The sequence below is a fragment of the Magnolia sinica genome, chromosome 18 (genome assembly GCF_029962835.1).
Source record: "Magnolia sinica isolate HGM2019 chromosome 18, MsV1, whole genome shotgun sequence".
Taxonomy (NCBI): domain Eukaryota; kingdom Viridiplantae; phylum Streptophyta; class Magnoliopsida; order Magnoliales; family Magnoliaceae; genus Magnolia; species Magnolia sinica.
In genome coordinates, this window is record NC_080590.1 from 44,751,823 (window position 1) to 44,779,791 (window position 27,969).

The 27,969-nt window shown below is 41.5% G+C and overlaps 1 protein-coding gene across 4 annotated transcripts; it reads right to left on the reverse strand.

Moving 5' to 3' along the window:
- Nucleotides 1-9,394: 9,394 nt before the first annotated feature.
- Nucleotides 9,395-13,500, reverse strand: LOC131233068 (uncharacterized). 4 transcript variants are annotated; one of them, XM_058229655.1, is made up of 4 exons: nucleotides 13,254-13,500; nucleotides 11,905-12,097; nucleotides 10,781-10,845; nucleotides 9,395-9,986 (listed from the first exon to the last, which is right to left on the reverse strand). In XM_058229655.1, exons 2-4 carry the CDS (start codon nucleotides 12,022-12,024, stop codon nucleotides 9,824-9,826), a joined length of 348 nt encoding a protein of 115 aa, XP_058085638.1. In that variant the 5' UTR covers nucleotides 12,025-12,097; nucleotides 13,254-13,500; the 3' UTR covers nucleotides 9,395-9,823. The 4 variants fall into 4 exon arrangements, 1 of the variants encoding a protein (XP_058085638.1); XR_009165077.1 differs by lacking the exon at nucleotides 9,395-9,986 and adding an exon at nucleotides 11,062-11,190 and having other exon boundaries at nucleotides 10,623-10,845; XR_009165078.1 differs by lacking the exon at nucleotides 9,395-9,986 and adding an exon at nucleotides 11,062-11,190 and having other exon boundaries at nucleotides 10,623-10,848.
- Nucleotides 13,501-27,969: the final 14,469 nt, after the last annotated feature.

A 27,969-nucleotide genomic window follows, 5' to 3' on the forward strand; every position in this document is an offset into this window, starting at 1 on the left:
GGATGGTTCCTATTTATGTAAGACGGAAATAATAAATCTTTTCAGATAGAACTGTAGCCGAGTCCAGCTCATGGTTAAAGAATCCAAACCACTGATATGATGGGCCTTGCTGTGGATGACCCCTGAGCTGAAAATCACTCACTCAAGGAATTCTTTCCAACAAATAGATGGTTTTAGGAAAGAAAATCAGAAATGGTTCACATTCAACCGAAAGAACAGCTAGGATCTTCCAATTCGAGGAATCATTGGTGGATGGACCATCTGCAGTGAGACCTATCCCAATAACCATAGTACCACTCAACCATAGCACAGATCAAGAGACAGATCCCTGCGATGACATGCCAAAGCCTTGTCCTATACAGTAATGCCTATTAATCTTGATTTTCAACTAAAAAACAATGCCAGATCCAGTGCAGAAAACAGAAAAATTAGGGCAGAGATGGGAAAATCACCTGCTTTTGATGGAATCGAAGGAAGATCAAGATCTCACAGAAAGCGAGCGAATTGAGCTAGGATTTTTTTTTTGTTTTGTTTTTTACCAACTCCTTTGATCTCCGCCATGGAGATGAAGGAACAATAGTGGAGAGAGGATTCGTGTGAGAGAGGAAGGCCACTAGGGAGATTATTAGTGTGAGAGAGGATTCGTCTATATTCATTTATATAGCAACACTTGAAACTTCAAAGAGTGAGAGGAAGAGGGAGAGGGAGAGGGAGAGCGCACAAGAGGGAGAGGGCCGGAGAGGCAAAGGGAGAGGGAAAGGGAGAGCGTGCAAGAGTCAGAGGGAGAGTGATAGGGAGAGGGAAGGAGAGCGACAGGGTGTGGAGAGGGAGAGACGGCGCAAATGGCTAGGGTTTTTTTTTTTAATATAAAGGGACCCTTTGCCTGCGGCCGTTAAAACTGGCCGCGGGCAAAGGGTAAGCCCATTGGTCAGCTAAGCCCTATTTTGTTTTAGTGAAATAACTATTAGGAAACTAGCAACCACAGTAATCAGAAAGAAATCTGGAATGATTGATTATTTCATAAAATTTTTGTTTATTTTCGTCTAAAGCTAGACCTGTCGCGCCACATTAAATGGCAGTGACTCATTGCATGCTTGTATGTTGATCCAGACCAATTAGATCATTGGGCTTATTGCATATAGAGCCACCTTGAAATCAGAATGATCTAAAGATTCCGAGTGTCCACATTAGATCCATGGATTATAAGTAATACCAACTTAATAATAATATCTTTGGATAATACTGTGTAGTATTAAATAGTGGGTTGTAGCCTTTAAAAAAAAAAAAAAAAAAAAACATTTATTTAAATAGTGGATTGTAATTTACAGAATTATGTGTATGTGTAAAAGAAAACAACAAGGAGAATATATAATCCAAGAAAAAGCTATAGGATAAGTGGCAAGTGGTTTGTTAAAGGACCATAGTATCATACCCTGCGCTGGTATATAGAGGGTGTGACTTTTGATGAGGGAGCGCCACATGCAGGGAATGACTAGATTGAGAAGGGCCTAGTGGTTGTGCTATTGTTGTATTCTCCGTTGCCTTTTTCTGGCACTAGTTTAATAAAATTTCCATTACCTTTCAAAAAAAAAAAAAAAAAGAAGTCACGTTGACCCCCATACCCACACAAGTTACACTAGTGTTCTCATTTGTTAAGCTAAGGGCATTGGATCAGAGACATTAGATGTTCATGATGCAGGTTAATTTCCTAGTAATCTCAATCAGTTCAAATGGAATCCATTGCTCGAGGGGTAGGATATTTAAATCTGGGAGCTCTTTGGGCATTCCCATCCAGTGGAGTCTATTAGATCAATTGTCTGGATTACTGAACCATGGTCCTTACTTGCATATAGTGGAGTCTATCAGATCAATATCTTGCATTCCCCATTGGTTGAAGAGCACTTCTGTGTATGCTCATGAGAGTCAAATTCTGGATCTTACTCTCCACATGTGCCAATGTGGTACTTGTGTGCAAGATATACAAATAAATTTTGTTTCTTGTTCAAGACATCTATCTCGATATAAAATGATAGATAAATACTTAGAATAAGCATGACACCATATGCATGGATATTTTGATTTGCAAGTATTCAACTTGAAGCACCCTGCAGGAGATTCATTATGAAGTTCAGTTGACAGTGGTTAAACGGTGTTAGCTGTAAGTGTCCAATTGAGAGCATTCATTATGTCTGAATATGAAATTCGGTGAAGTAAACGAAAATGAAGCATCTCTTTATATTTAATGTGGATAGCAGAGAAAAAGTAAACTAAATTAGACTAATGACTTTGGCATATACGAAGTCATAATTTCCAGGCTAAGAAACAGATGTGGCAAGAAACATCCCATTTTACAGTATTTATCATAGCAATTGGAAACATGTTCACCATAACTATGTAAGAAGATCTGCTATGAAAACACTATTAATTAGCCATAGGAACATACTATTTGTATTGATCTATCAATTACAAATCATTTTATAAAAGCTTCCCGATGTGATTCTTTTTTACTTTTTTTTTGTTAAGAATTAAGCATATTGGTTTTATGGCATTGATAGATGAACAAGGTAATGTAGGCCTATGAAGCATTATATTCCCCTAGTACAAAAAAAAAAAAAAAAAAGAAAAAAAAAACTTGAATGTACATTGCAAACTCTTGGCCAATCATTCTATGACAACCCTTTCAAGGACAACCAACGATTCAGAGAACCCACTGAATTCATACTATGAATGCAACTGCTTTTCATGGGCCAAAAATACAGCGGAGCCATAGAAATCCCTAGGAACCCCAATAGTATTCTCATTCAAAGAAAAGGTACTGTTGTTCTTTTCATTATGGATTGCTGAAAAGTGGGCCATGCAGTAAGAAGCAGTCGTGTACTGCTATGCAGGATATAATTCCTCTATTCTGCATTGGGGGCATGAGCAAGGATCGAACGCACAAGGGGATATAACGGAGTAGAGGCTTACCTAGTTGATCTTTGCAGTGGGGGCATTCAAGGATCTTTTTCAAACTTCCTTTGGGGTTGGTCGAATGGAAACAGGAAGCACCACTAGCTGGCTTGGAATAAAGTTACCAGACCAATTGAGGAAGGTGGGCTGGGCATCAGAAGGCTGAAAGACGTCATGGAAGCTCAGCGCCTCAAATTGGCTTGGGCGGTCAAGTATGGGGATCCTCCCAGTCCATGGGCAAAACTGATGAAAAGTAAATATGGAAGGGATATCCACGCCATTGTCCAGCGGCCCTCAACTCCAAACCCATCGCCCCTATGGAAGAAAGTTCGCTCCCTTTTTCCAATGCTAGCAGAATCAGTTCAGTGGTCAGTTGGCAATGGGGATCTAAATTTCTGGTCTGAAAACTGGATGGGCAGGGGCCCCCTCCATCGCATGCTAGTTGCTCTCGTCCCAACTAAGCTGGTCGAGCTGAAAGTGAGAGATGTTCTGGGCCGCGCGGGTCCCTTCCCTCCTTCCTGGGTATTCTCCCTCCTTCCTCAGCAACTTATAGATGAGATTATCAATGGCAGATACTCTACTTCTGAAGGCCCTCCTACTTGCGTCTGGCCGCACAAAAAATCAGGCAGATTTTCTGTTCGTTCAGCATGGTAGCTGCTACATCCTCATTTTCCACCTATCCAGTGGGCAACTTGGATCTGGCAAAGTTCTCTCCCTCCAAAGTTCTCCATCTTCATGTGGAGAATTCTGTAAAATGCGATCCTCGTCGACAGTAAAGTTGAAGATAGAGGCGTCGCCATGGCCTCTAGGTGCAGATGTTGTCTTCAAGGTACAAATGCTTCTCCTTAGATAGAAATAATTCATCACCTTTTTCTTTTTGGCTGGCACGCACAGGCCCTTTGGGCTTACTTCGGCTCAGTGTGCAGGATCCCTCCTCTACTTCACAGCTCCATAGCTGGAAAGCTGAACCATTAGAGGTTGGCATCGGCCTCTGGAGCAGCTCATAGCTCGGTGCGTTTACTGCTGCCTATTCTCATACTCTGGGAGCTTTGGCGGTCCAGAAATGATGTTGTTTTCAACAATTCAGTGATGACCATTGGGACGTCAGAGGCCCGAATAAGATGGTGGGCAAACATGCTGCTTGACGCAGATTTATTGGTTGCTGTTGGATGGAAACGCAGGTTCAATCCTAAGATTTCAGCAGCTGTTCAAAGGCGGAAGGACCCCTCTCTGGTGAAATAGAATCAGCCATCCCCAGGATGGGTCAAATTAAATGTAAATGGATCGGCGATGGGTAATCCAGGGCCTTCAGGTGGGGGAGGCATCTGTAGGAATGAAAACAGAAATTTTCTATTCGGTTTCATCGCGGGCTATGGGGTTGGATCTAATAATATGGCGAAGCCCCGGGTTATTCACGACGGGATGATGCTATGCTTGGGAAAAGGATTAAACAGGATTATTGTGGCATCCAACTCTAAAGTAATGATTCAATGCCTCACAAACCACGCCATTGCCCATCGGAGGTGGAGACCATGGCTGAATAGAATCTACAGGTTACACCAATTGGGCGAATTTGTTTTTACTCACATACTCAAAGAAGGTAACGGTCCGGCGGATGGCTTAGCGCGGGAAGGGAGCCGTCTACAGCTGACTACGATCCATCTTCATCCTAGGTCCCTTCCTTCGGTAGTCTGAGGTATGATCTTTCTGGATAGAGTCGGCCTAGGGACACTTAGATCGACTGGCTGACCCTGTCATTTTTAATTTTTTGTCGCCTTTGGGCGCTTCTGGCAATTAGGTATTCGGATGGGCCCCGTTGTTTTTTTTTTCTTGTCGCCGCCTCGTCCTTTTTGTTTCGAAGGCAGGTTTCTTGTCTTTTGTGCAGAGCCGTGTATAGCCTATATTTTCTAATATGATATATTTCCTTTCGAAAAAAATAAAAAATTAAAAAAAAGTTGATCTTTTCATTCAAAGGACCATGAATCCAATGTTCCCTCCAAACAGTCAAAGACGATAGAAGACGTTCTGTCTTCCATCCTGATGATTGCAGCTACAAAGAAGCAAAACCACTCAAACACATCTGGATTAGAAACAGCATAAGCAACCTCAACAGTCTATGCTTTCCTGCTTTCCTTCTCAGTCATCTCTCAGCCGTCCACCAAACCTTTTAGGTACCAACGAATGTGGTCCCTGCACGACTCATTCCAGATCATGGTCAAGAAAGCGTGGATGGGGTTAAGCTCTTATAATCCCATGTTAAATGTCCAATTAAAACTAAAGAAGACGAAACAAATCTTAACAATGTGGAACAAGGAAGTGTTTGGCAACATATTTTCCCAGCTAAAAGAGGCAGAGATAGAACTTAATCAGTTGGAAAACAGGATGCAACAGGATGGTTCGGAGGTTCTAACGATCCAAAGCTTGGTTGCTAGGAGAAAATTGGCTCAGTTAGAGCTCATGGAGGAGGTATTTTGGAAGTAGAAAGCAAGAAATTCCTGGCTACAGTCGGGAGACAGGAACACGAAACATTTTCACACCTTAGCTCAAGAGCAAATCAGGAGAGCTAACATCACAGAGATAAAGCCCAGCAATGGGGTTTTGATCACTGATGTAGTGCGAATGAAAGCCGAAGCGGTAAATTTTTTCTCCGGTCTCTTTCAGGCAGATTCTCCCTTGTCTTCAGACAGTTTTCTAGATGTTATTCCGTCTGTGCTATCCTCTCGGGAAAACTCTGCTCTTCTGGTCCCTCCAACCCTCTCAGAGACTTATGAAGCACTTAAATCTCTTCCATTGGAAAGTGCGCCTGGGCCAGATGGATTTCTAGTTTCATTCTATATTGATTGTTGGCCGACCGTAGGTGAGGATATTCATAAGGTTATCTGTTTTTTTCTGGAAGGGGGCCAAATACCTAGAGCTTTCTCGGCTACTCTGATCAGTCTAGTCCCAAAAAAATCTGTAGCAACTAGCTTCTTTGACTACCGGCCAATTAGTCTTTGTAATGTCATTTACAAGATTTTCTCAAAGATCATAGCAACCCGCTTGAGTAAGATCCTTCCATAGCTAATATCCATGGAACAAGGGGCATTCGTTCAAGGCAGGTCTATCACAGAAAATGTTGCAATGGCGCTCGAGGTGATGAGGAATATAGACCGGAAATCAAGAGGAGGTAACCTCATTTTAAAGCTAGATCTAGAAAAAGCCTATGACAGGGTGGACTGGGTCTTCCTCAAGAAGGTTATGAGGCGTTTTGGCTTCAGTGACAGATGGATTGGTTTGATGGAAGCTTGCTGGGGAAATGCTGGTTCTTAATCCTATTTAATGGGGAGCCCACTGGTTTCTTCAAATCGACTAGGGGGCTTCATCAGGGGGACCCCATATCTCCAGGGCTATTCATTCTAGCGGCTGAAGTCTTCTCCAGGAATTTCAGGCAGTTGGTGGAGAGGGGCTGGTGTAGTCCTTTCAATTTGCCCTGAGGTAGTCCTATTCTCTCTCACCTTTTATTCCCTGATGACACTTTGTTGTTTGTTAATGGCAGCCTTCGCTCCTTACGTTCGGTAAAGGCTTTCCTAGAAGCCAAAAAAGCCTTCCAAGAAGCGTCAGGTCAGCAAATCAATTTTCAGAAGAGCAGTTTTCTATGTCCCACAAAGTTGAGCACAGGACGAATTAGACAAACGAAAAGAGTTCTCGGCTTCTCCAAAGCAAGCGCGGGGGTGCTATATTAGGTATCCCTCTGTTCAAGGGTAGAGTGACCATGGCATCCTATAAAGCTTTGTTGGATAAGGTGGCAAATAGAATCTCAGGTTGGAACACTAGATTCTTGTCGCAGGCAGGTCGTCTGATGCTCATCAAGCATGTCCTAGGCAGTATCCCTCTTCATACCATGGCAACCACTAAACTTCCAAACAACCTAGTCGTGGAGATGGAGCGTAAATTTGCCCAATTTTTCTGGGGTAGGGCAGAAGGAAAGCGAAAATTGCAGTGGGTTCCTTGGAACAAGATAACGAGGCCGATCGAAGGTGGATTGGGCATAAAAAAAGCTTAAGGAGGTGCTGAAAGCTCAGAGGAGGAAAATGGCTTGGAATGTAAAGTACGAACAGAAGACAAACCCTTGGGTGTTGTACATGCATGTTCAGCATCGTTTAGAATTGTAAGAGGGTAGAATGCCTACTTCTTCCTCCCCGGCGTCCCCCTATTGGAAGGAGGTTTGATCTGAGTTCCCAGTGATTGCAAACTCTCTTCAATGGAATGTTGGGAATGGAGAGTTGAATGTCTGGACCACCAATTGGACGGGGATGGGGCCTCTTCTTCCATTGGTGTCTTCTCCAATTCCTCAGGAGTTTATGTCCCTTCAGGTCAAAGACTTTTCTCATCCATCATCCGTTAACCTGATCTTGTCTCAAGACCTTTTAAACTCTATAGTACAAAGCGGTTTTGCAACTTCAAATCCTCACCCCCCCCCCCCGGTTTTGGCCAGTTGATTCTTCGGGTCAGTTCTCCTCAAGATCAGCTTGGCACTAGGTAGGGAGATAGGACAAGGAAATTGGTGGAACAAGTGGATCTGGCACTCAAAAATTCTGCCGAAAATGTTACTATTTTGTTGGCGCCTGCTGAACGAAGCCATCCTAGTGGATGAAAGGGTGCAAAGCAAAGGCATTCTCCTGGCTTCAAGATGCTCCTCCTGCAAGACCGACCTTTCCTCAAGACCGCAGGTGGAATTTCTCTCTCATCTCTTCCTATTTGGCCAGCTGGCGACTCATATTTGGCGTAGTTTCTTGACGGCTTGCAGCATCACGTTCCTTAATCACCTCTCTATTGATGATCGGCTAAGGCAGTGGAGGAGAGTAGATGCTCCAGGAGTAGCGGCAGCCTCAATCAGGCATTTGATTCCAATCCTCATCTTATGGGAGATCTGGGTGAGCTGGAACAGAGCCAAATTTAATAAATCTCCTATCGTGGGAAATGCTGCTATTGCCCACATCAAGTGGTGGGCGCTAACCCTGTTGGAGGACCAAGAAGAAGTTAGGATGCGAATATCAGGTACCCACTCCATTGGCCATTCATACACCCACCCCTCCTTCTCTTATCGGGAAGTGAAGTGGTTGAAACTTGCAATAGGGTGGGTGAAATTAAATGCAGATGGTTCTACCTCTGGCAATCCAGGTCGATCAGGGGGTGGGGGAGTCTATAGGAATGAGGAGGGAAATCTGATTTTTGCTTTCTCACCTGCCTATGGAGTGGGGACAAACAACAGGGCGGAAGTGAGAGCAATTTATGATGCATTATTCTATGCCTGGAGCGATGTTTTGAGAAGATTGTTGTCGAGTCTGATTCCACGGTGGTGGTGGGCCTCTTATCCTCATCCTCCAGCATCCCTTGGCAATGGCGCCCGTGGGTCAGTAGAATCAAGAGGCTGGAGCAGAGCACGACCCTTTAGTTTTCGATGATCCCTAGAGAAGGGAATGGCCTGGCAGACGGAATGGCTAGGGTGGGCAGCCAGGCCTAGGCTACAGCCATTTTTGAGAACGTCAGGGAGCTCCCCCCTCAGGTTCGTGGTCTTTTATTCTTGGACAGAGTTGGCCTAGGCTCCATTACATTTGCTCTCTTGTAGTTGCTGCCTAGAGCCTTTTCTCATTCTCTAGTTAGGGGAGGTAGAGTCAGGGGGTTAGATAGTCTGGAGACTTTAGGGAGCATCTCGGGGTAGCGGTCCTGCTGCTCGCTAACCCTAGTTTCTATCGGTTTCAATGTTTTTTTTTTTCTCTTACACGATAGGTGTGGCTCGCTCTTTTGTTTGGGTTGCATCCGAAAGCATGTACATTTGCTGTGATTATGGAAATGTGGCAAGAGTCCACTTTGAAAATTAAAAAAAAAACCTCAACAATCTATGCATAAATGACATTTCTACTGGGCATCTAGACACATTCAAATGTAGAAACAATGCATTCTTGCATCCACCATCTACAGTCACCACAACCCAGATGCTGCCCATGTTCCAACATAACACATTGTAAGAGATTCGGGCTGTCCATCAGACGTTTTCTTCATTCTTTAGGATTTCAGACGCTTCATCATCTTCCCTAAAGGCAATTCAGCCCCCTCTAAGATTTCAATTAGATCATAGGATCCAAACAGAAAGCTATAGGATTTAAACAACATTGAGCAAAACATTCTGCTCATAAGTTAATTTACATATCCAAATAGTGCTAAATTAAACTACTAGGAAATCTCACACACCTGTAGGTTATGGTATCAACATTTGATTCTCGCTGGCAGATGGTTTCTATAGACAAAGCTAATGAAAGAACCAAAGACCAACTAAAACAGAAATCATATCAGATGCATGAGGGGCAATTAAAACCAAATTGTGTATATAAAGAAGGAGTAAAGAGTAGATTAAGATGATTCTACCCCCTAGCTTAATGGTACACATTCGCATAAGAGGTGGCGATGTGTTTTGAAAGTGATACACGCATTGATTTTTGTGGTATTACAATTTTAAAGGCAAAATGACTGCATGCAAAGCTATTCATCCCACTAACAAAACCATGTCTCTTGAAAATGCAAGCCATGCAAGAGATGGGCCCTGCCATGAAGATTCCCTCATTCAAGAAATATTTGGGATATGCTAGAAAGTGATCAAAATATTGCCTGAAGCCTCCAAAAAGAACAAGATAAAACCCTGCATTCCACTGAAATTATGTGTTTAACTGGGAATTCAGCAAGATAACTGATGTTAACTGCCAGTTCTCCAATTGCCCAACATGCATTGTTTGCCACTGAAACGGTCTCCTTTAACTCAGGAGTATCATAGATGGGGAATGTGTACAGAATCAGACTAAAAAACAAGTATCAGGAGTATCACCAGATGTGTACAAAATCAGACTAAAAAACAAGTATCAGGAGTATCACCAGATGTTTGCTCAACTCTGTTAGAAGCTTCCGACATTTCGGACAATAAACAAACCGTACTTTGATGGTTTTGCTGGCCATGTTTCTTGAAACACACTCCAAGTATGAAGCTCCTACGGAGTGAAGTCATCCTAGTGCATTTTAACATGATTACCATTAAAAAGAGTAGACTAACAGATGCACACAAAATAAAGCCAACAGGACCAAAGTGTCACTTTCATACTAATATCTCGAGAATCGTGATGTCTCTATATTGGTGGCTGGCTAAGAAATTAGTATTTGTCACTTTCATACTAATATCGAGTTTGGGCCGAAGTGTCGTGAAATTGGTATTCCGTGTAATGCTATTCTTCTTCTTCTTCTCTTTTTATATACCACAAGCTAGCGAGTTGGGGTACAGCCAAACGCATCACAAATTCAGTAGTTGTTCATCAGTTTCCTTGCTTAGCCTTTACGTTGCATGTGTTTGTACATAGAAAATTTTAGGCATGGAGAAATCGTAAAGAGGAACTTGGAAATTACTATGAAGTTTTACACATGCCGTACAACTAATTCAAATTACACTATCCATATCATAAATCCTAGTTTTGATGTATCATAAACTACCGCTTATTTAATCATCTGACAATCAGATTGGTAGACATATATTGGAAAGTTAAAAATGGAAAAAAAAAAAAATCCAATGGTCCTATTTCAGCTAACAAGTTTCCACAAATCAGTTAGGCTTGCTCAAGCAATCTGATTTTGAAACACTAGATTCCAAAATCCAAGCTGTCAAACCACCTCCAAATCGATGCAAATAATTTCCACTAGATTATCCATTGCTTGCATGAAAGACACTTACAATAACCACATTTTGCACAAATCAAAATTGCCTACCCCAAAATGACAGAGAGAATAAAACTCCAAGGAAATTCAAATTCACCTGCCCATCAGAGAACCTTTCGGAGAGAGAAGACAAAGACCCTGAGCTTTCTTTAAAAAATGCGCCTGCTATCAAAAAAAAAAAAAAAAAAGAAGAAGAAGAAGCCAAAGAACCCAACAATGTAAATTCTATAAACAGAAAACCAAAATCTCGGCGAATTCAAAACTACATAAAATAGTACTTATCATTCTAGCTCTTCTTTGCTTCAAATATACCCCAGAAACACAAACTTATGTTATCATTTCAATTAAATTCCAGTTTTTCTTTTTCTTCATATTTACTGGTACAAAATGGGCCGGTAAAGCTTCATTTTCTTGTAGTGTGAGACCCATGCATGTTGATTCACATGCTCTAGCCATCTGGGTTTAAGATTAATATCCTGTAGACTCGGCTACAAGTCAAGTCATCACCTGCTCGGTCATAAGAACGAGAAAAGATTTATACTCTGGCTGAGCGTGATGGATGATACGCAGGAATTAAAAATTACCTATAAATTGCAAACTTGGCATGCAAATAACTCAAGTTAAGCTGTTAGAAATATCATGTAACAACTAATCAATGCAAATGGCTAATTATTAGCGTGTATTGTGCCATTAGATAAGACATGAGAGTCTACCAATAACAAATTGCATGTGTAACAATATATAGGGAGACTAACAACATTAGAAGTGATAGGAAACAGTTTTGTATGCGGAACAGAAAGTAACTAACTACTGAAAGGCTCAACATTCGTATGTATAATTCTACAAGCAAAAAAAAAAAACCAAACAACAACAACATGGTTTTACAAGTATTAACAACTAACAGTGGGGCTAGGCATAAGTTGGCAGATTAGAAAACCTTGGATGCTTTTTTCATAATCGTACGTTTATTCATTTAATTCTGACCAACTGACTAGTGGACCAACCTGATTCTTGGAATAGGGAATCTATGTATTGGTACCCTTCTGATGATGGTTTGGATATTTCACCTTGTCTGCCACACTGGCATATGTGGTGGTGTGTGCATTAGCTGACCCGTACACATGTGGGCTTACCAAAGCTCATAATTAATTATGCATATGAAAAGATAAGAAAAACTAGGACTAAGTATAGTTCCAAAATGATCCTGGTGGAACTCCCTACCTTTAGCAACCCTATGGTGCCAAAAAAATCAGCCAGCATACTCTCAGCAGTTCCAGGAGGTAAGTTACAGACGTACACAGAACCATTTAAAGGGTCTCCTCTTCCCATAAAACTTGCCATGTCAATGCTCTGGTCTTATGAAGTTACAGGGAACATAACATGCACCCAGTGATGGACATTCAGAAAGACATATCTTAAAATAAAAATTAAAAAAAAAAAAAAAAAAAAAAAAATTCAGGCAAGTATAATTAAGAATTCATCAAGTTCACAATACAGGTCAAGGCAAGTATCTCATTAAGATTTTCACAATGCAAGATAATCCAAATTAATCCAAAGTAATTCATACAACAAAATTAGGAAAGGAAATTCATACTTGTAAGTTGCCAACTTATACCAACTTACAAGTATTAACAACTAACAGTGGGCCTTGTTAATTAAAATTAGGAGGAAATTAGTTCTGATAGGTATTAAGAATCAATAGGCAAACTATGTTATTTTCAATTGAATCAGTGGGGCTAGGCATTCTTGGGCATGTTCTCTGCTCCACAGCCAACCCAAATAGACATGCATTCATATGAATGTTGTGAAGATGAAACTAGTCATCTACCATGGGAGCCACTGATTCACCGCAGGATTGAGGGTTGGAAAACTCAACACCATGTTAAGAAGGTTCGTGTTGACTCAAAGACTCAACCTGACTCGATATTTAATAATTACATTAGGATTATTAAATATTTAATATTGCTTAGATGAGTAATATAAAATACAAATAATGTCATCAAACTAATCAATGGTTAGTTTAAGTTCTTCCTTGCAACAGAGTACAAGGTTTCAATTCTTATTAACTCAGTTTGAGTTTTTCAGCAACTCTCAATTCAATGAGCTTCACAACTAAGGAAAGGAATGAAAAGTGAAATTTCTCCTTCCAAACAGCTCTTTATCCATAACAAATCCTTCCCTTAGAATCGAGTTGCCCTAAAAAACTAACAAAATCAATCATACACTAAAAACGGAGTGAGAAATTCCATTTTAATACATGGTCTAAAGTGGTATATGTGAGGGATCACTGCCTCTAATGCGGTGGATCTATGTTGATTGTTCCCCTCCCATATATCAAGCTAGTCCACTCATGGATGGGCCAAAAAAGTATGAAGTAGAGAGATTAAATGTACAACAGTGGTACACATTATTGGTTGAAGCATTTCTTCAAACAACCAACATGCAGATGTCAGCGGCCATGGACAGTGGTGGATATGGCTACTGCTGCCATGGTTGCTGCCCAAATTTTGATAATCAGAATGGGAAGTGAGAGAGATAGAGATGAAGGGAGAGAGATCGAGAGAGAGTACTTTCGATTTTCTCTTCTTTCTTCTACTTTCTTCGATTGTTGGAGACAGATAGAAGAAGGAACAGCATGTCGAAGAAAATGAGGAAAAGAGAGATCAAGAGAGAGGGAGGAGAGGGAGATCGAGAGGCGGAGGGAGAGGAAAGGAGAGAGATTGAGAGAGTATGAGGGATAGAGATCGAGAGAGTATGAGGGAGAGAGATCGAGGATGGGAGAGGGAGAGATGAGATGGCGGAGATGGAGAGGGAGAGAGAGAGGGCTTTTTTTATACACAACCGGATAAAAAAAGTCGACCAAGCATCCGACAGTTGGTGATGGGCCGCCGCTAAAAAAGTGTCGAATATGCCTAACTTTCTTATAGTGAACGTTCACCAACTTCCCAACCTAAATCCTAGCATAAATAGCATTCCTCAGGCAATTGCTTCAACCGGATATAAATCAACTAAGTCGACTCGGTTCAGGGTCAACTCAGTAACTGTTATGATAAGCCATGAATCGAAACAATCTTAGCCATAGGCAAGGTGTAAGGCCTAAATCTGACCATATAAATTCATGGTTTAGGGTAGGATTCAATCCTAAGAAGCATACACATCCTCTGGCAACATTATTAAGCAAATTAAACCATAAGGTGATAATTTTTCCCCTTGAATTTTCATCTTCCATGTTATCTTAAGTAATAGTTCAACTTTTATTTCAATTGATAATTATCCCTAAATCATGATTACTTGTGTCAGATATTGAATCTGATTATCAGTCGTATGCCCAACACTTAGCTTGTATGAACATTTATATATTGTACTTGTATATCTTTTCATACTTATGGATTGCTTATGAATTACTTGTGAAACTTGAACTGCTAAATCTATCAGTGAAAAACTGGACTTATAAATGTACATCCAAACTTAGGATGTAACTTTATTGATTATGATTATAATGGACTCTCGACCTAGTGACTACTTTGACTAATGAATTAAATGAAATTTTGATGTGAGCTTATCATCCATGGATTGTTGTGCCTATGTGACTTTTGGAGATGACCCCTTTTTATCACATCAATTTGGTATTTGTCATCTGTGGCTTTGATTTGATATTTGCCCAAGTGGGTTTGATAGTATATTTGCCCAAAGCAGATTGATTTGTGTGACATGTGATGGAAGTCTCAATTATTATATTGTGATTGGCCACTAGTTGAGGAGAATACCATTAAACATCCTAATGTTGGAGTCTCATGAGCCAGGAATGGTGGTATGGGACACTATGCCTAAGTTGTCGGCCTATGTTGGGTGATGAGGGGCATAGTGACCTTTGAGCTTTCCTAAATCGGTTGTTTGCAAATTGGGATAATAATGGTTGGGACTAATCACGCATTCATGGCCCTTGCTTTTTTAATAGACTGAATATTTGAAAGGTCTATTCTCTTTCATGAGCAGGTCAAGTGTTTGAAAGACCCATTTCTTTACAATTGAATGAGTAGACTGTTTGAAAGACCCATTCTCTTGCCCGAATGGGCTGATTGTTTGAAAGGTCCATTCTCTTATTAGGGATGAGCCGATTGTTTGAAAGGTGCCCCATCCCGATGTATGAATGAGTCAACTGTTTAAAAGACCCATTCTTTGCTTAAGTCAGCCGATTGTTTAAAAGGGCCACTATTTTACTTGAGCGGGTTGACTGTTTAAAAGACTCGTTCCTTTTGCAAGTTGAATCAGTCGACTGTTTGAAAGACCCATTCTCTTGTCTGAATGGACTGACTGTCTAAAAGGTTCATTATCTTATTATGGATGAGCTGACTGTTTGAAAAGGCCCACTATTTTACTTGAGTAGGTCGACTGTTTAAAAAACCCATTACTTTGCAAGTTAAATGAGTCAACTGTTTGAAAGACCCGTTCATTTGTAAGTTGAATGAGTCGACTATTTGAAAGACCAATCTCTTGCCTAAATGGACTAACTGTTTGAAAGGTCAATTCATTTTGGCCAACTGAATGTGCATTCCCAGTTGATGTGCATTCACATGTACATGCACTTAAATAAGATCGTATTATGATTTGTTTTGAATATTTTCTTATTTAAAACTATGCTTAACTAATGTAGCAGTGTGTAATCTTGAGAGAAAGTCACTCTGAGCTAGTCACTCATTCATCAAATATATAACCAAACAGGTAGTGCAGGTGGTTTAAATGATAATCATATTCATGTTGTTAAGGTACAGGGTACAAAGTCTACTTAAGAGTTGCTACATGATCTCTAGTTTAAGACCAATTACAATTTATCTTATTTCATGTATTAAATTATTTCTTTTGTAATTTTGATTAATGAGACATTGGTTTGTATAAGCCTTTGGGCAGCCACTGGAATAATTGGACTTATGTATTTAAATTTTCTTTTTATGCTTGACTTGTTCTATTCTGCTAAATTACTAACTCTGAGAAAAGAAACAAGTTCTAAAATTTGGCTATCTTTTAAGGCTAACACTTGGGTTTTCAGAAAACAAGTCATATACTTGGGTTGGGAAAAGTGAGGCATTACATCGTTGTTGGTATGTTATAGGGGTCATAGTTCCGATGTTGTTAGAAGTTGCAGTTCGTACATTTTAGGAGTTTAAACACTCTATCGCAAGTTGACAAGGTGATTAATATTGGACAAAATCACAAACCAAAAACCTACTCTTATTCCAAACCTTAGACATAACCCCCAAACCCTAGAAGCCCATATACCCTAGGAATCCTAGTCCTAAATCCAAACCCTAAACCTAGGTAATCATAACCGAAAGCCAAAACCCAGTCAATCTAGTCAATCAGACCCAGCTTAACCCTAACCCTAAAACCAAACCCTACTCCTAGGAAAAGCCTAATCAAATTCGGTCAACTCATCGACTCAACTCACTAAGTCAACCTGGCGAGTCGACTCACTCGGTCAGCCTACCCAATCAATTCACCCAGCTAACTCAACTTGTCAAGCCCAAAATCTACCTTGAACCAAGCTCATATGGCCAAGCCCATTCAGAATATGGAGCAAACTGGAATCCCACATCCCTAAAAGCAAAGCCAACACACATGCAGGGGAGCTCACTTGCAAAACCAGGAGACTCTATTTGTGACTGGCGGCCCCTAGGGTGCCACTAGCCCCATGACAGCCCTCCCACCTAACTTGGAGTGGCTCCACACATGCATAGGAGCTCACTTGCCAAAGTAGGGAGCTCTATTTGACACTGGCAGCACCTAGGGAGCCATTAGTAATGTGGCAACTATCTTGTCTTGGTAGAAGCTCTATCTCCTTTTGCAATGCCCAAATGAGTGACAACACAAATTCACTTCAATGCCCCTCCTCAACCAAATTTACATCCCATGCCATTCGATCCATCCATTTAGATCTTACCATGTGGCAATCTCAAATCCAGACCCTCCATGTCACTTTCAACCCTACACTTGCTTAGAATTAATAGAAAACTAGGCAGGAAGGCTATAAATAGCCCCCTCCCCTTCTCATTTTAACACACCTTAGCATAAAAATAATTAAAATAATTAAAATAATAAACCAATCATACCCTTAAGCCATCATCCCTTAGCTTACCCATTCCACCCCTCCACTAAAGAGAGGAAAGAGTGGAAAAAGAGAGCTTAGCCCAGGTCAACCCAATCTATCCCAAAAATTTAGCCACCTGAGCCTCAATCCATGTCTCTCAATCTAATCCTAGCGACACTACCATCCATCTATCCATCCAACCTTCAATCAGCTTCATCCGATCCAAGCATTAGCATTGTTCAATACTCATTCCCTTCTCAACCCGACCCCCTACTGATCTCATCCATCAGTATTACATTACACTACGCACCTAATCGATTCGAGCATATGATCTGTGGCTCGCCGATATAATCAAAACTTGCCCATCAGAAACTCTAATCGATTAGCATATGCATGGTAAGTGGGTAAGCGGATTTATCCAGCCGAAACTACAACCAGTCATTAGCGTTGCATTTAACACAGCATCATATACACATAATATTATATATATATATATATATATATAGTTTTTCATACATCACGCTCAGCACCCGATCATTTTAAACGTATGCTCTGTGACTCTCCGACTTAATCGGATCTTTGCCATCATAAACTTGGATTGTTTGGTTTATTGCTTCGACAAGTGAGAAATCAAGGCATATTTATCTATCCAAAACTACAACTTATCATAGGCATTGCATTTAACAGTACAACATTACACACACACTTGTATCATTACTGCGAATAACTAATCAAAATCGTTAAAACTTTGTGAGATCTTGTGAAGTAGAGACTATACATTTGTACAAGTAGAGCAGGTACCTTACATCTTCTCTCTCTATAACTATGGTTCCTTACTCAGAATCTTCAGCCACAAATCAAGGAGTCATTTTATGGTAGGAAATCCTCAAATTCTCTATCATAATGTTTCTACTAGTCTAACCGACTGTGGAATCAGATTAATTGGCTAGTAGGGACTCCAGTCAAATATAACCTCTTTATAATTACACCCATACATTTCCAACCAAATCTACCTAGCGTGAGCACAATCCACCACCCAGGATCCAACATCCATAGATTGGCAACTGCACTAGAGAGGTACTAGTCACACTAGTCGCAACCTAACTTGAAAGCTAGATCTCAAGAATTCTTGAGGATCGATAGTTCTTGTGTACTTTCATCCAACATTCATCCTAACTCCTAAAAAATACCAAAGAAAAGAGAAAAATCCAAAATCCAAAAAATTAATCAGAACCATTATGGCCATTCAAGCCAGATATTATCAATCAAATCCCTTCTACTATGGTCCAAATTGAACCTGATCTCAAATAACCATGAAAAACTACAAGGAAGAAAGAGCTCTCCCATTCCCGACTCTCGAAATATGGCCGAGGCCACTCTTCCGAGACTGCATCCAGCAGGATTAGTGTCAGTCTCTTGCATCTAGGAACTGGCCTAAAATACAAAGATCATGCAAGAAATGCTTTTCCAACTCATACAAGTGCAAGTTCCAATAATTATCACTTAGGTTGGCCCAGCTCAGCAACCAGCTCTCACCCTTTTCCCAGCCTCCACTTCAATCCAACCGCAACAATCAAGGTTCGCATAGGACTTGTAATACCTTCCTAATGGAGACCTCCAACCAACACAACCATATACCTCAGGCCATTTCTTCCAATATCATCCCATGAACGGGAGTCAATTCCATCATCCCCCACCCTAGACTCCTAATCAATTATAAAATTCTCTCCCTAATAGGAATTTCAGTCAATTTCAACATTTCATGCAACCAGGGTTTCATTACAGTCTCCTTTTCAAGTCCCAGTCCAACAAACTTTCTATAATGATAGCAATAACTAAGTCCAACCTACTCAAAATAGGAGTCATAGGGATGTCAATGAGGTCAACTATTATGAGAAGGAAATATGGCAAGCTTGGCAAGGAAAAAAAAAACCCCTTCCAACTGGTCCCTCTGAAATCGAACAACTATGAGAGATGGGGAGAAAACTCTAAAAGTAGTGTGGGCTCAATCTCCATCTACCAAGTTCAGGGACCTATGTCCCTTTCCTTATGCAAAGGTATGATGGTACAGAGTGTCCTATAGACCACCTAAAAGCATTATATAGAGAGCTCAATGTCATGGTAGGCAATGATGGAGCGTTGATCCGTCTATTTCAGAAATCTCTGAAAGGCGATGCATTAGATTTGTGCACGTCACTAGACTACCGTCGAATAAAAACTTGGTAACAACTTTCTCAAGCATTCATCGATCACTTCATGTCCAATCTTAACTCGACATCTAAAAGGGCATATCTTGTTGCCTTAAGGAAGGGGATGATAAATCATTGTAAACTTGCATTGGATGATGGTGGGCCATGGCTGCAAGAATGAAAACACCTATCAATGACGAGGGAAAATCATTATGATTGTCCACTCGACAAACCCAATTATCTCGAGATACCTTGTCTTATATTTGTATGCCAACTATATCCAACTCATCCACGCCGAGGAATAAGTCGAAATCGAAATTAAGGCTAGGATGATCTTCCCTTGCTGGTCTCATCAGGACTCCCCAGTATAGCCGATAGTGGAAGGAATGGCCTACTGGATACGAAAATGGTAAGAAAAGTGTTCCCATTCCCTATCCAATGAAAGAAGACAATCTCGTCGCCCCAACCCAAGGCACACCACTCACCCCTCAATAGAGACAACAATAGAAACAAAAACCAAGATGGAACGCACAGTACCCTAATCGAGGTTGGCAAATAGGTATGGCCTAGAAGTCTAAGTAGTTCAAATCAATAGACTAAACTTACAACAAAGTGCTAACTATGCTGCTCCAAGGGCAGCTTCAGACCCCTTTATCACTGAGGCCCGCACCAAACCATTTGCCACTAACTTATAATGTAAATGGGTATTGTGCATACCACTAGGCCAAGGGTCATACAATGGATGACTATTTCACCTTAGAACACGTGGTCCAAAACTTGATTGACCAAGGAAAAATTTTGACAGTGGCCTCTGACACAATTGTAAACAACACACTCTAGAATCTCCTACTACAACATCAAGTAAGTCTCAACACATCAAGCACCCATATTACCAAAGAAGAATGTCCTCTCCATATAGTCCAATTTTTCCTTTCCATTGACTCTCATTCGGAGTTCGAGCCCCTCATCCTGCAAAACGCCCCCTAGCTAGTCTGATCTCAGAGCCCCTCATCCTCCAAGAGGCACCCCCAGCCACTCTAATCTCAGAGCCCCTCATTCTGCAATGGGCACCCCTAGCCAGTCTAATCTCAGCACTCCTCTACAAGGGGCCGTCCCAGCCACTCTAATCTCAACACCCCTCATTCCGCAAGGGACATCTCTAGTTAGTTCAATCTCCAAAACCCTAAGTCTACAAGGGTATCCCTGAAATTGTGGTATAGACCGCTATAATAGAAGTAAGAATAGGTCAAAGTGTCCTAGAGGGGGGTGAATAGGACTTTATAAAATTTTATGCCAATTTAAAATCCTATTTTCCTAATCTTGATCTATTATGCAACTACTCAAGATACAATCATCTTAACTCTAAAGGCTTCCAAGCCAAGTAGAGGATCCAAGCACAAGATTATTCAAGATTAACAAATTGAACAACTAATCTATGATGGATGGTGTATATGAGTGTGTGTGGGATGTGATTCTTATCAGTTCTAAACATTTAAGTAATCATAATTCATGTAACATTCAAGATAAACATAATCAAAAGAATGTGCAAACCATAATCCCAAACACAATCATATATAGTGGTTTGGCTATGTGCCTACTCCACTCCCAGTGGACGCACTCAACCCTTAAGTGTACCGAATTTCACTAACAGAGGTTTCAAATCAGGTTCACCTCAAACCTTTACAAACTACATAAGGTTCCTAAGAATGCCTACACAAGGTAAATGGTCCTACACAAGGACTCAATAGTTTATGCCCTATACAAGAGCAAAGATCCTACACTAAGAACCTAGGTTTTAGGCCACACAGGCCAAGGATCCACATAAGGAACCTTGATTTAGGCCACATAGGCCAAGGTTCTACACAAAGAACCTAGGTTTAGGCCACACAAGCCAAGGACCTATACAAGGCCTTAAGTTTAGGGCACATAGGCCAAGGCTCTACACAAAGAACCCTAGTTTAGGCCACATAGGCTAAGGTTCTACACAAAGAACCTAGACGTACTCTCCTGTTGGAGGCCTCTATGAGGGCTTGTGAGGTTTGAGATACAACCTGTGACCCAATCCTATACAAGGAATGATCAATAGGATCTCTAGACTCTACGGACTTACTTGTAAGTAGATGAGCCCCATTCTGCACTTTAATGAAGATGCTCTCCCTTGATGGCAAAGATTCGCCACCGCAACACTTGATGATGCTCCAATGTGAGTCGACGGGGTTGGGTCAAGGTATATGTTAGAATCTACTCTAATAAATGTTAATCATTTAAGAGATGGAGTGATTCCAGGGTTTTATGCATTCAAGAGATTCCAGTTCAATGATATATCATTAAAAAGGTAGCGGGATGATCCTTGAATAGAGAAGTCCATTCATCAATCCACTCTATTGAATATCAATGATAAGAGAGGATTAAAGGATGAACTCTCATGAGAAAAAGGCTAAGGATGTTTAAGTAAGCAATAACACTCTCAGAGCTCTCTCTTTTTCTCAATCTAGCAGCTAGAAACAAGCTCCCATTATAAAGGCAAAAAGGTCCAACGGTAATAAAATAGTCAGAATCTGACTGCATTCAGTGTCATCGAACATGGTTCGATGTCATCGAATTTATACTCTAATGACATCGAGTGTTAGTTCGATGACACGGACTTTTACTGATAAGGTATGCTGGACACTTTTTGACAAGGATCGATGTCATCAAACATGATTCAATGTAATCCTAATTTGAATTACAATGTCATCGAATCTAGTTCGAGTCCACGAATATATACGTGATTTTTTATTACCAGAGCTTGCTGGATGATTGTGTCCTTCTTCGATGTCATTAAAACTGATTCGATGTTATCGAGGTTTAAATCTCAATGTCATCGAATCCATTTTGATTCCTCAAACATTTCTAAAAGATATTCCTTGAAGGCTCGCTGGACATTTTCTTGTCCATTTTCAATGTCATCGAAGTTTGAATTCCGATGACATCGAGTCTATCTTGATTCCTTGAATATTTTAGAGGATTTTCCTTTGGAGCTCGCTGGACACAAACTTGTCCATTTTCGATGTCACAAGGCTGCTTTGATGTCATCAGAGTTTAAATCTCGATGACATCTAGTCTAGCTTGATTCCTCAAACTTTTCAGAGGATTTTCCTTTGGAGCTCTCTAGACACTTTCTTGTTCATTTTTTATGTCATCAAACCTTGTTCGATGTCATTAGAGTTTGAATATCGATGACATCGAAGCTAGTTCGATTCCTCGAGCATTTCTGAAATATTTTCCAAGAAGCTTGCTAGACAAAACTCTAAGTTCTTCGATGTCATTGAATCATCCTCAATGTCATCGAATACATGTGTTCGATGTCATCGAAGGTACGTTCGATGAATCAAATTTTCTGTCCAAATACTTATGTGGTTGCTGGACATGTAAAGGTCACTTTTCGATGTCATCGAAGTCTGTTCGATGTCATCGACTTAAGTTCAATGACTCAAAGTGACATGCAGAAAACTTAGAAATTTTACCTATTTATACCAAGTTTTCAAGCTTTTAATTCCTTTGTTGTTCTAAGATTTTTAAGGGAATTATATGTCACGCCCCAAACTTGGAAACCGGTTTCATAAAATTCATGATCGCTGAATCCAATGCTGACAGCCTCCGTAATATCCCATTCTCGGCTCCCAGCGTGCATATGCCAGATTCCGATCTGAGATCCTACAAGGAGATATTTCAACGTAAATTTATCTCGTAAGAAGCATAACCATAAGTTTACCCAAATCACAAAGGCAACATCATCATCACATATCCATTAATATAAATAGTTGAATACAATGCTAAAATGGAAATACATATATTAATAATCAAAGCTCTAGAAGATAGCTGCACACTCCAAGCTCAACGCCTCTGCGACCTAAAGCCACCTACACGCATATATTGTGCATAAGCTTATAGAAAGCTTAGAGGGTAGTATACGTGTGTGCGCAAGGTAAGTGCCAAGTATAAAATATCAGAGCAATGCAGAAATATGCTGGTAAGTCCATAAATACCATTAGCCTTATCCAGGCTATGTGATGCAAAAAGATAATAAGCCAATATCATATACTGAGGAAGCAATATAGATCAGCTATGCAATGTGGAGACATAGAAAACTAAATATCATATACTAAGGATACAATGCAATATGCAAATCCTGACAAGTCCACAAATGCCGACAACTTTATTTAGGCCATATAAATATAGAAACGTAGCAACCCAGAATACCATATGCCGTAGATATAATGCAATATGCGGTGCGAATGAAATGACCAAGCTGGAGTATGAAGTTGGGATAACAGTACGTAGTATCGCAGGCTACGGGGTCCATCATAAGAGACTTCTATCCAAACTAGTTTCATACTTAAATTTGGATAGATAGACTCAATGTGGTAAACTCCTGACCTTAGGTTAGTCACGTGCCCTAACCGAAATCCTTACCATTGGGAAGGTACACATATCAATTAGTTACGCACCACCAGCCTGAGTGGATAATAAATGAATGAATGAATGAGTAAAATGCTGAATATGCAACTCTTGCTCAATAAGTCCACATATCATTACTGTACAACTCTGGGATCATCACCGGGGTCTAGTACACTCTACATGTGATCGCCGCCTACTAGACACACAACCATGCAAGTGGAAGAGACCTCACTATTCACCTGGCCAGTAGTCAGCCAATATCTACCCGGCATACTGATAGCGGACCCATTTACAAGCTAGTCAAACTCAGCCTAGTTATGCCCCTTACCCTCAGGCGGGTAAGGCCACACCCCATTCCAACCGACCACAACACAGTAGGAGACGTGGTCGACTGGTATTCGGCACTCTGGTGCTCATGTATCCACTTGGTCTAGACGTTTGAGCATCTCTTAGCCACAAAGGTTTAGAGATTTTCACTCAGGGACATCAATGTGCCCCGATGCTAGTAACAAATTTCTTATGTCCCATCTGGCAATCCACGACATGCCTGTAGAGGCTACGACCCTAATGTCGCTAGGGCGTATAGTAATTACAATACATAATGCAAGATGCATGAGTCATATAATCTAGTCATGCATCAATCCTGAGGATACTGTGCACTCGTGTGAGACAATCTCTGCCTATCAGGGAGTCTCATAACAACCTGCCCAATGGCATATGCAATGGTCAACTACATCTCGTAACAAACATGCAAATGATGCATATGGGCATATATCATGATGTTATGCTGTCACATACTTATAATCGGTATCTATAACCGGCATCGATAATCAGCATCGATGATTGGCTTGGATAATCGGCCTAACAAAGGGCTTAAGAGAAGGTCACAATGTGGACATTTAACCATTATTGCCCATCAATGTGGATATTTAACCAACATCGCTCCCAAGGAGTGACCCTCATAGGACTAAACGTATAATGAGCCCATGGCCTCATACAAAGGCCTCATACACAACATAATGGGTTGCATGCAATCTCAATGGGCCTCATACAATTATAATGGGCCTTACACAAGGGTCTCATAATCATAATGGGCCGCGTCACATGGGCCTAATACACATCACATGGGTCGCATCACATGGGCCTAATACACATCACATGGGCTGCATCACATGGGCCTATATACATCACAATGGGCCGCATCATGGTGGGCCACATACATCACAATGTGCCGCATCACGGTGGGCCATATACAATCTCGATGGGCCACATCCGATGGGCCTCAAATATATCATAATGGGCCGCATTATATGGGCTATATATACATCACATTGGGCCTTACTCATAGGCCTTAAATACATTATATCGGGCCTCGTAAATGGGCCACAATTACATCATAGTGGTCCTCACCAAATGGGCCTCATATAAATCATAATGGGGCCGCATCACATGGGCCACATACATCACAATGTGCCGCATCACATGGGCCATATATACATTATATCGGGCCTCACACATGGGCCTCATAAACATCAAGTGGCCGCATCAATGGGCCTCATATATATTAAGGTGGGGCTCATATATGTCAAGTGGGTTGCATCAATGGGCCGCACCATAGAAAACCATGAGAGCACCCACACCCACCGTTATATATTTTTTTGAGATCCGACCTATTCATAAGTTAACATGGAGATAGATGAAGTGAGAGCAAAAACATCCATCTAGCCATCCCTGCGGTTGTTGCCCCTCCCTTCATTTCCATTCTCCGGCTGTTGGATGTCATCAAACAATCGGCCTTCCCTCCATCTTCCATTGATGTTGTGAGAATCTCCCCTGTTTCTTTCCTTCTATCTTTCAAATCTATGTTAGACCGTTCAACATTCCTGGAAGACAGCACCCTATAGTCTCAGATGGGAATAACATCCACCTCACCCTGGTCCCCGGATTTGGATCAGGCCACAGTAGGTACTTGGGATAGGATTTTCGGGATTCCTATGCACGCGTGGTTCGACTCGGTAATGTTGGATATTGGTAAAGAGTTTGGTGAGGTGATCGAGATCGATTCCCTCTCCCGATCTGGAGGATTCAAGATGTTTGTGAGGATGAAGATTATTCTTAAACCTGGAAGCGATTTCCATCAACATGTCAACCTGTAAGTATTGAACAAGAACTTCCCTATCCAGTTACAACTAGAGCCATCCTTTGCACCATCTTTGTGCTTGTCGATGCCTAGCTGCCCGCCTCAGAGGATGCCTCGGAAGCTCCCTGCCATGAAATCTTGGGTTTTGGCTACCTTTCACAAGCCTCAAACTATCCCCGACGCACTCGCTCCTGATGTTCAAAGAAAGTCCCCAGAGAAAACATGTCCTACCCCTATTTATATCAATGTCCCTATGGATACCCCCCCTCCCCTTCGTCCTAATAACCTCGTCTCCACCCCCCTAGAACTACCAGTTTCAATCTGCCCTAACAGGCATCAAGAGTTCACACCCTCCCCTTCCCCTTCAGCACCTGTCCCTCCCAACCCCAGCCTCATGTTGGCCCCTATATCTGTTGTTATTGCTCTGTCTTCTTGCGCCCCCCTTACTGAACCCCTCACCTGCCTCCCCTGCATCCCACATCCTAAACTAAAATCAGTGGGCAACTCCCCCTCTAAGCCTTTCCAACATGATGGCCTTAACCTGCTCCCCTCCCCTCCTCAACTCCCCATCTTCCTCCCTAATTGTCCAGCATCTGCTATCCTCAAATATAACTCCACCCTATCTACTACCCCACTGTACCCCCAAAGTCCTTTCTTCTTGCTCCTTGGACCACAGCAACAGTCTCTAGGTTGACCTCTTGCCCTATTTCAATAGAGCTCGCTATGCGTCGGAAGAGGATACGGACGTGGTGGAAATGTTGACCTTAGAGGAAGATACACTGTCCAATGGGATCATTCTTTATTTGAAGCCCCCACCAGCCCCCCTCAAAAGGAATCAGGACTATTTACCAGACTCACCTGCCAACCATAAGCTTTTAGATAAGGACATTCGGGTCAATCTCAATTCTCTCTTGATCCAGTCCACTTCTGTTCCTATGGAGGATAACTCCAGGAGGCAGAAAATCAATAACTTGATCGAGATAGCTGCAAGTAGTAATAATTGATAATATCATCTTGTGGAACGTCCATGGCATTGGGAATGTGAGGACAATCAGATCAATCAAACGTATGTTGGCCTCCCATGACCCCTGCATTCTCGTTATTCTGGAACCCATGTTATCGGATGAGAAGCGCGTGCATACAAGTTTGAAGCTTAATTTTCATGCCTCTGTATCTAACTCATCCGATGGCGGGAAGATATGGATTTACTTTAAAAATTATATTTCCCTGTCTGTGCATTCTTCCTCCTCCCAGTCCATTACTGTTATGTTCCACTACGATAATGCTCCCTCCCCTATTTATCTGACTTGTGTATATGCTAGCTATGATAGCCGTATTAGGAGATCTCTGTGGTAGGAAATGGTCAATCTTACGTCTTCATTACAAGGACTTTGGGCGATTAGAGGTGACTTTAATGCAGTTGTTTCTACCAGCGAGAGGAGAAGTAGAAGACCGCCAGCTACTCGCAGTTCTGATGAATTTGAAGAGGCCATCAATAGGGCCAACCTCATTAATGCAGGTTTCACAGGGCCCAGATTAACCTAGTGTAACAACCAATTGGGAGCTGCCAGAGTCTGGGCTAGACTTGATCGAGTCCTTATTAATGCTCCCTTTATGTCCGCCCTCCCTTCCTTCTCGGTTCAGCACCTGGCATAGGTTAACTCGGATCACGTCCCTCTCCTTCTCTCAGCCCCTCCTCAGCCTACTTCAGCTCCTAGGCCGTTTAAGTTCCAGCACATGTGGACTCTCCATGAAGGCTTTCATCAAACGGTATCCCAAGCATGAAATGAATGCAGTTCTGATCATCCCATGTTCAATCTTCTACTCAAACTGAAAGCAGTCAAAAGAGCCCTTAAACGATGGAACAAAGATTGTTTTGGCAACATATTTCAGCAAATCAAGGAGGCCGAATCCACCCTTAGCGCGCTGGAAATGCAAATGCAGGATGGGGCAGATCTCCTCGCCTCTCCATCATCTTGGCAGAACTCCATTGAATTGGCTTTGGAGAAGCTTAAAAAGTTGGAACTATAGGAGGAAATTTTCTGGAAACAGAAAGCCAGGATTAACTGGCTAGAGGAAGGTGATCGAAACACTAAGCTTTTCCACTCCTCAGCACTAGAACGTCAGCGAAGATCAGTCATTTCTTCAATTCGCCTCGAAGATGGTCAGGTGCTGGACAACCTGTCTGATATTAAACTGACAGCGGTTAATCACTTTTCTTCCTCGTTCTCGACAGAGGTCTCCACTTTTCATCCTCAACTATTGGATGTCATCCCGCTAGCAGTTCAGCCTAACCATAATGCGTACCTCAGAGCCCATTCAACTCTCCAAGAAGTTCTCGATACAGTTAAGGCCATCCCTCAAGATTCTGCCCCCGGCCCAGACGGTTTCGCAGCTAGTTTCTTTGCATCCTGCTGGAACATTGTGAGTCA

Coding starts and splice junctions, on each gene's coding strand:
- LOC131233068 (XM_058229655.1), bottom strand. CDS start 12,024: ATGGCAAGTTTTATGGGAAGAGGAGACCCTTTAAATGGTTCTGTGTAC. Junction 10,846..11,904: donor GCACCATAGGGTTGCTAAAG/GTAGGGAGTTCC, acceptor TTTTGATAGCAG/GCGCATTTTTTAAAGAAAGC. Junction 9,987..10,780: donor AAAGGTTCTCTGATGGGCAG/GTGAATTTGAAT, acceptor AAAATGCACTAG/GATGACTTCACTCCGTAGGA.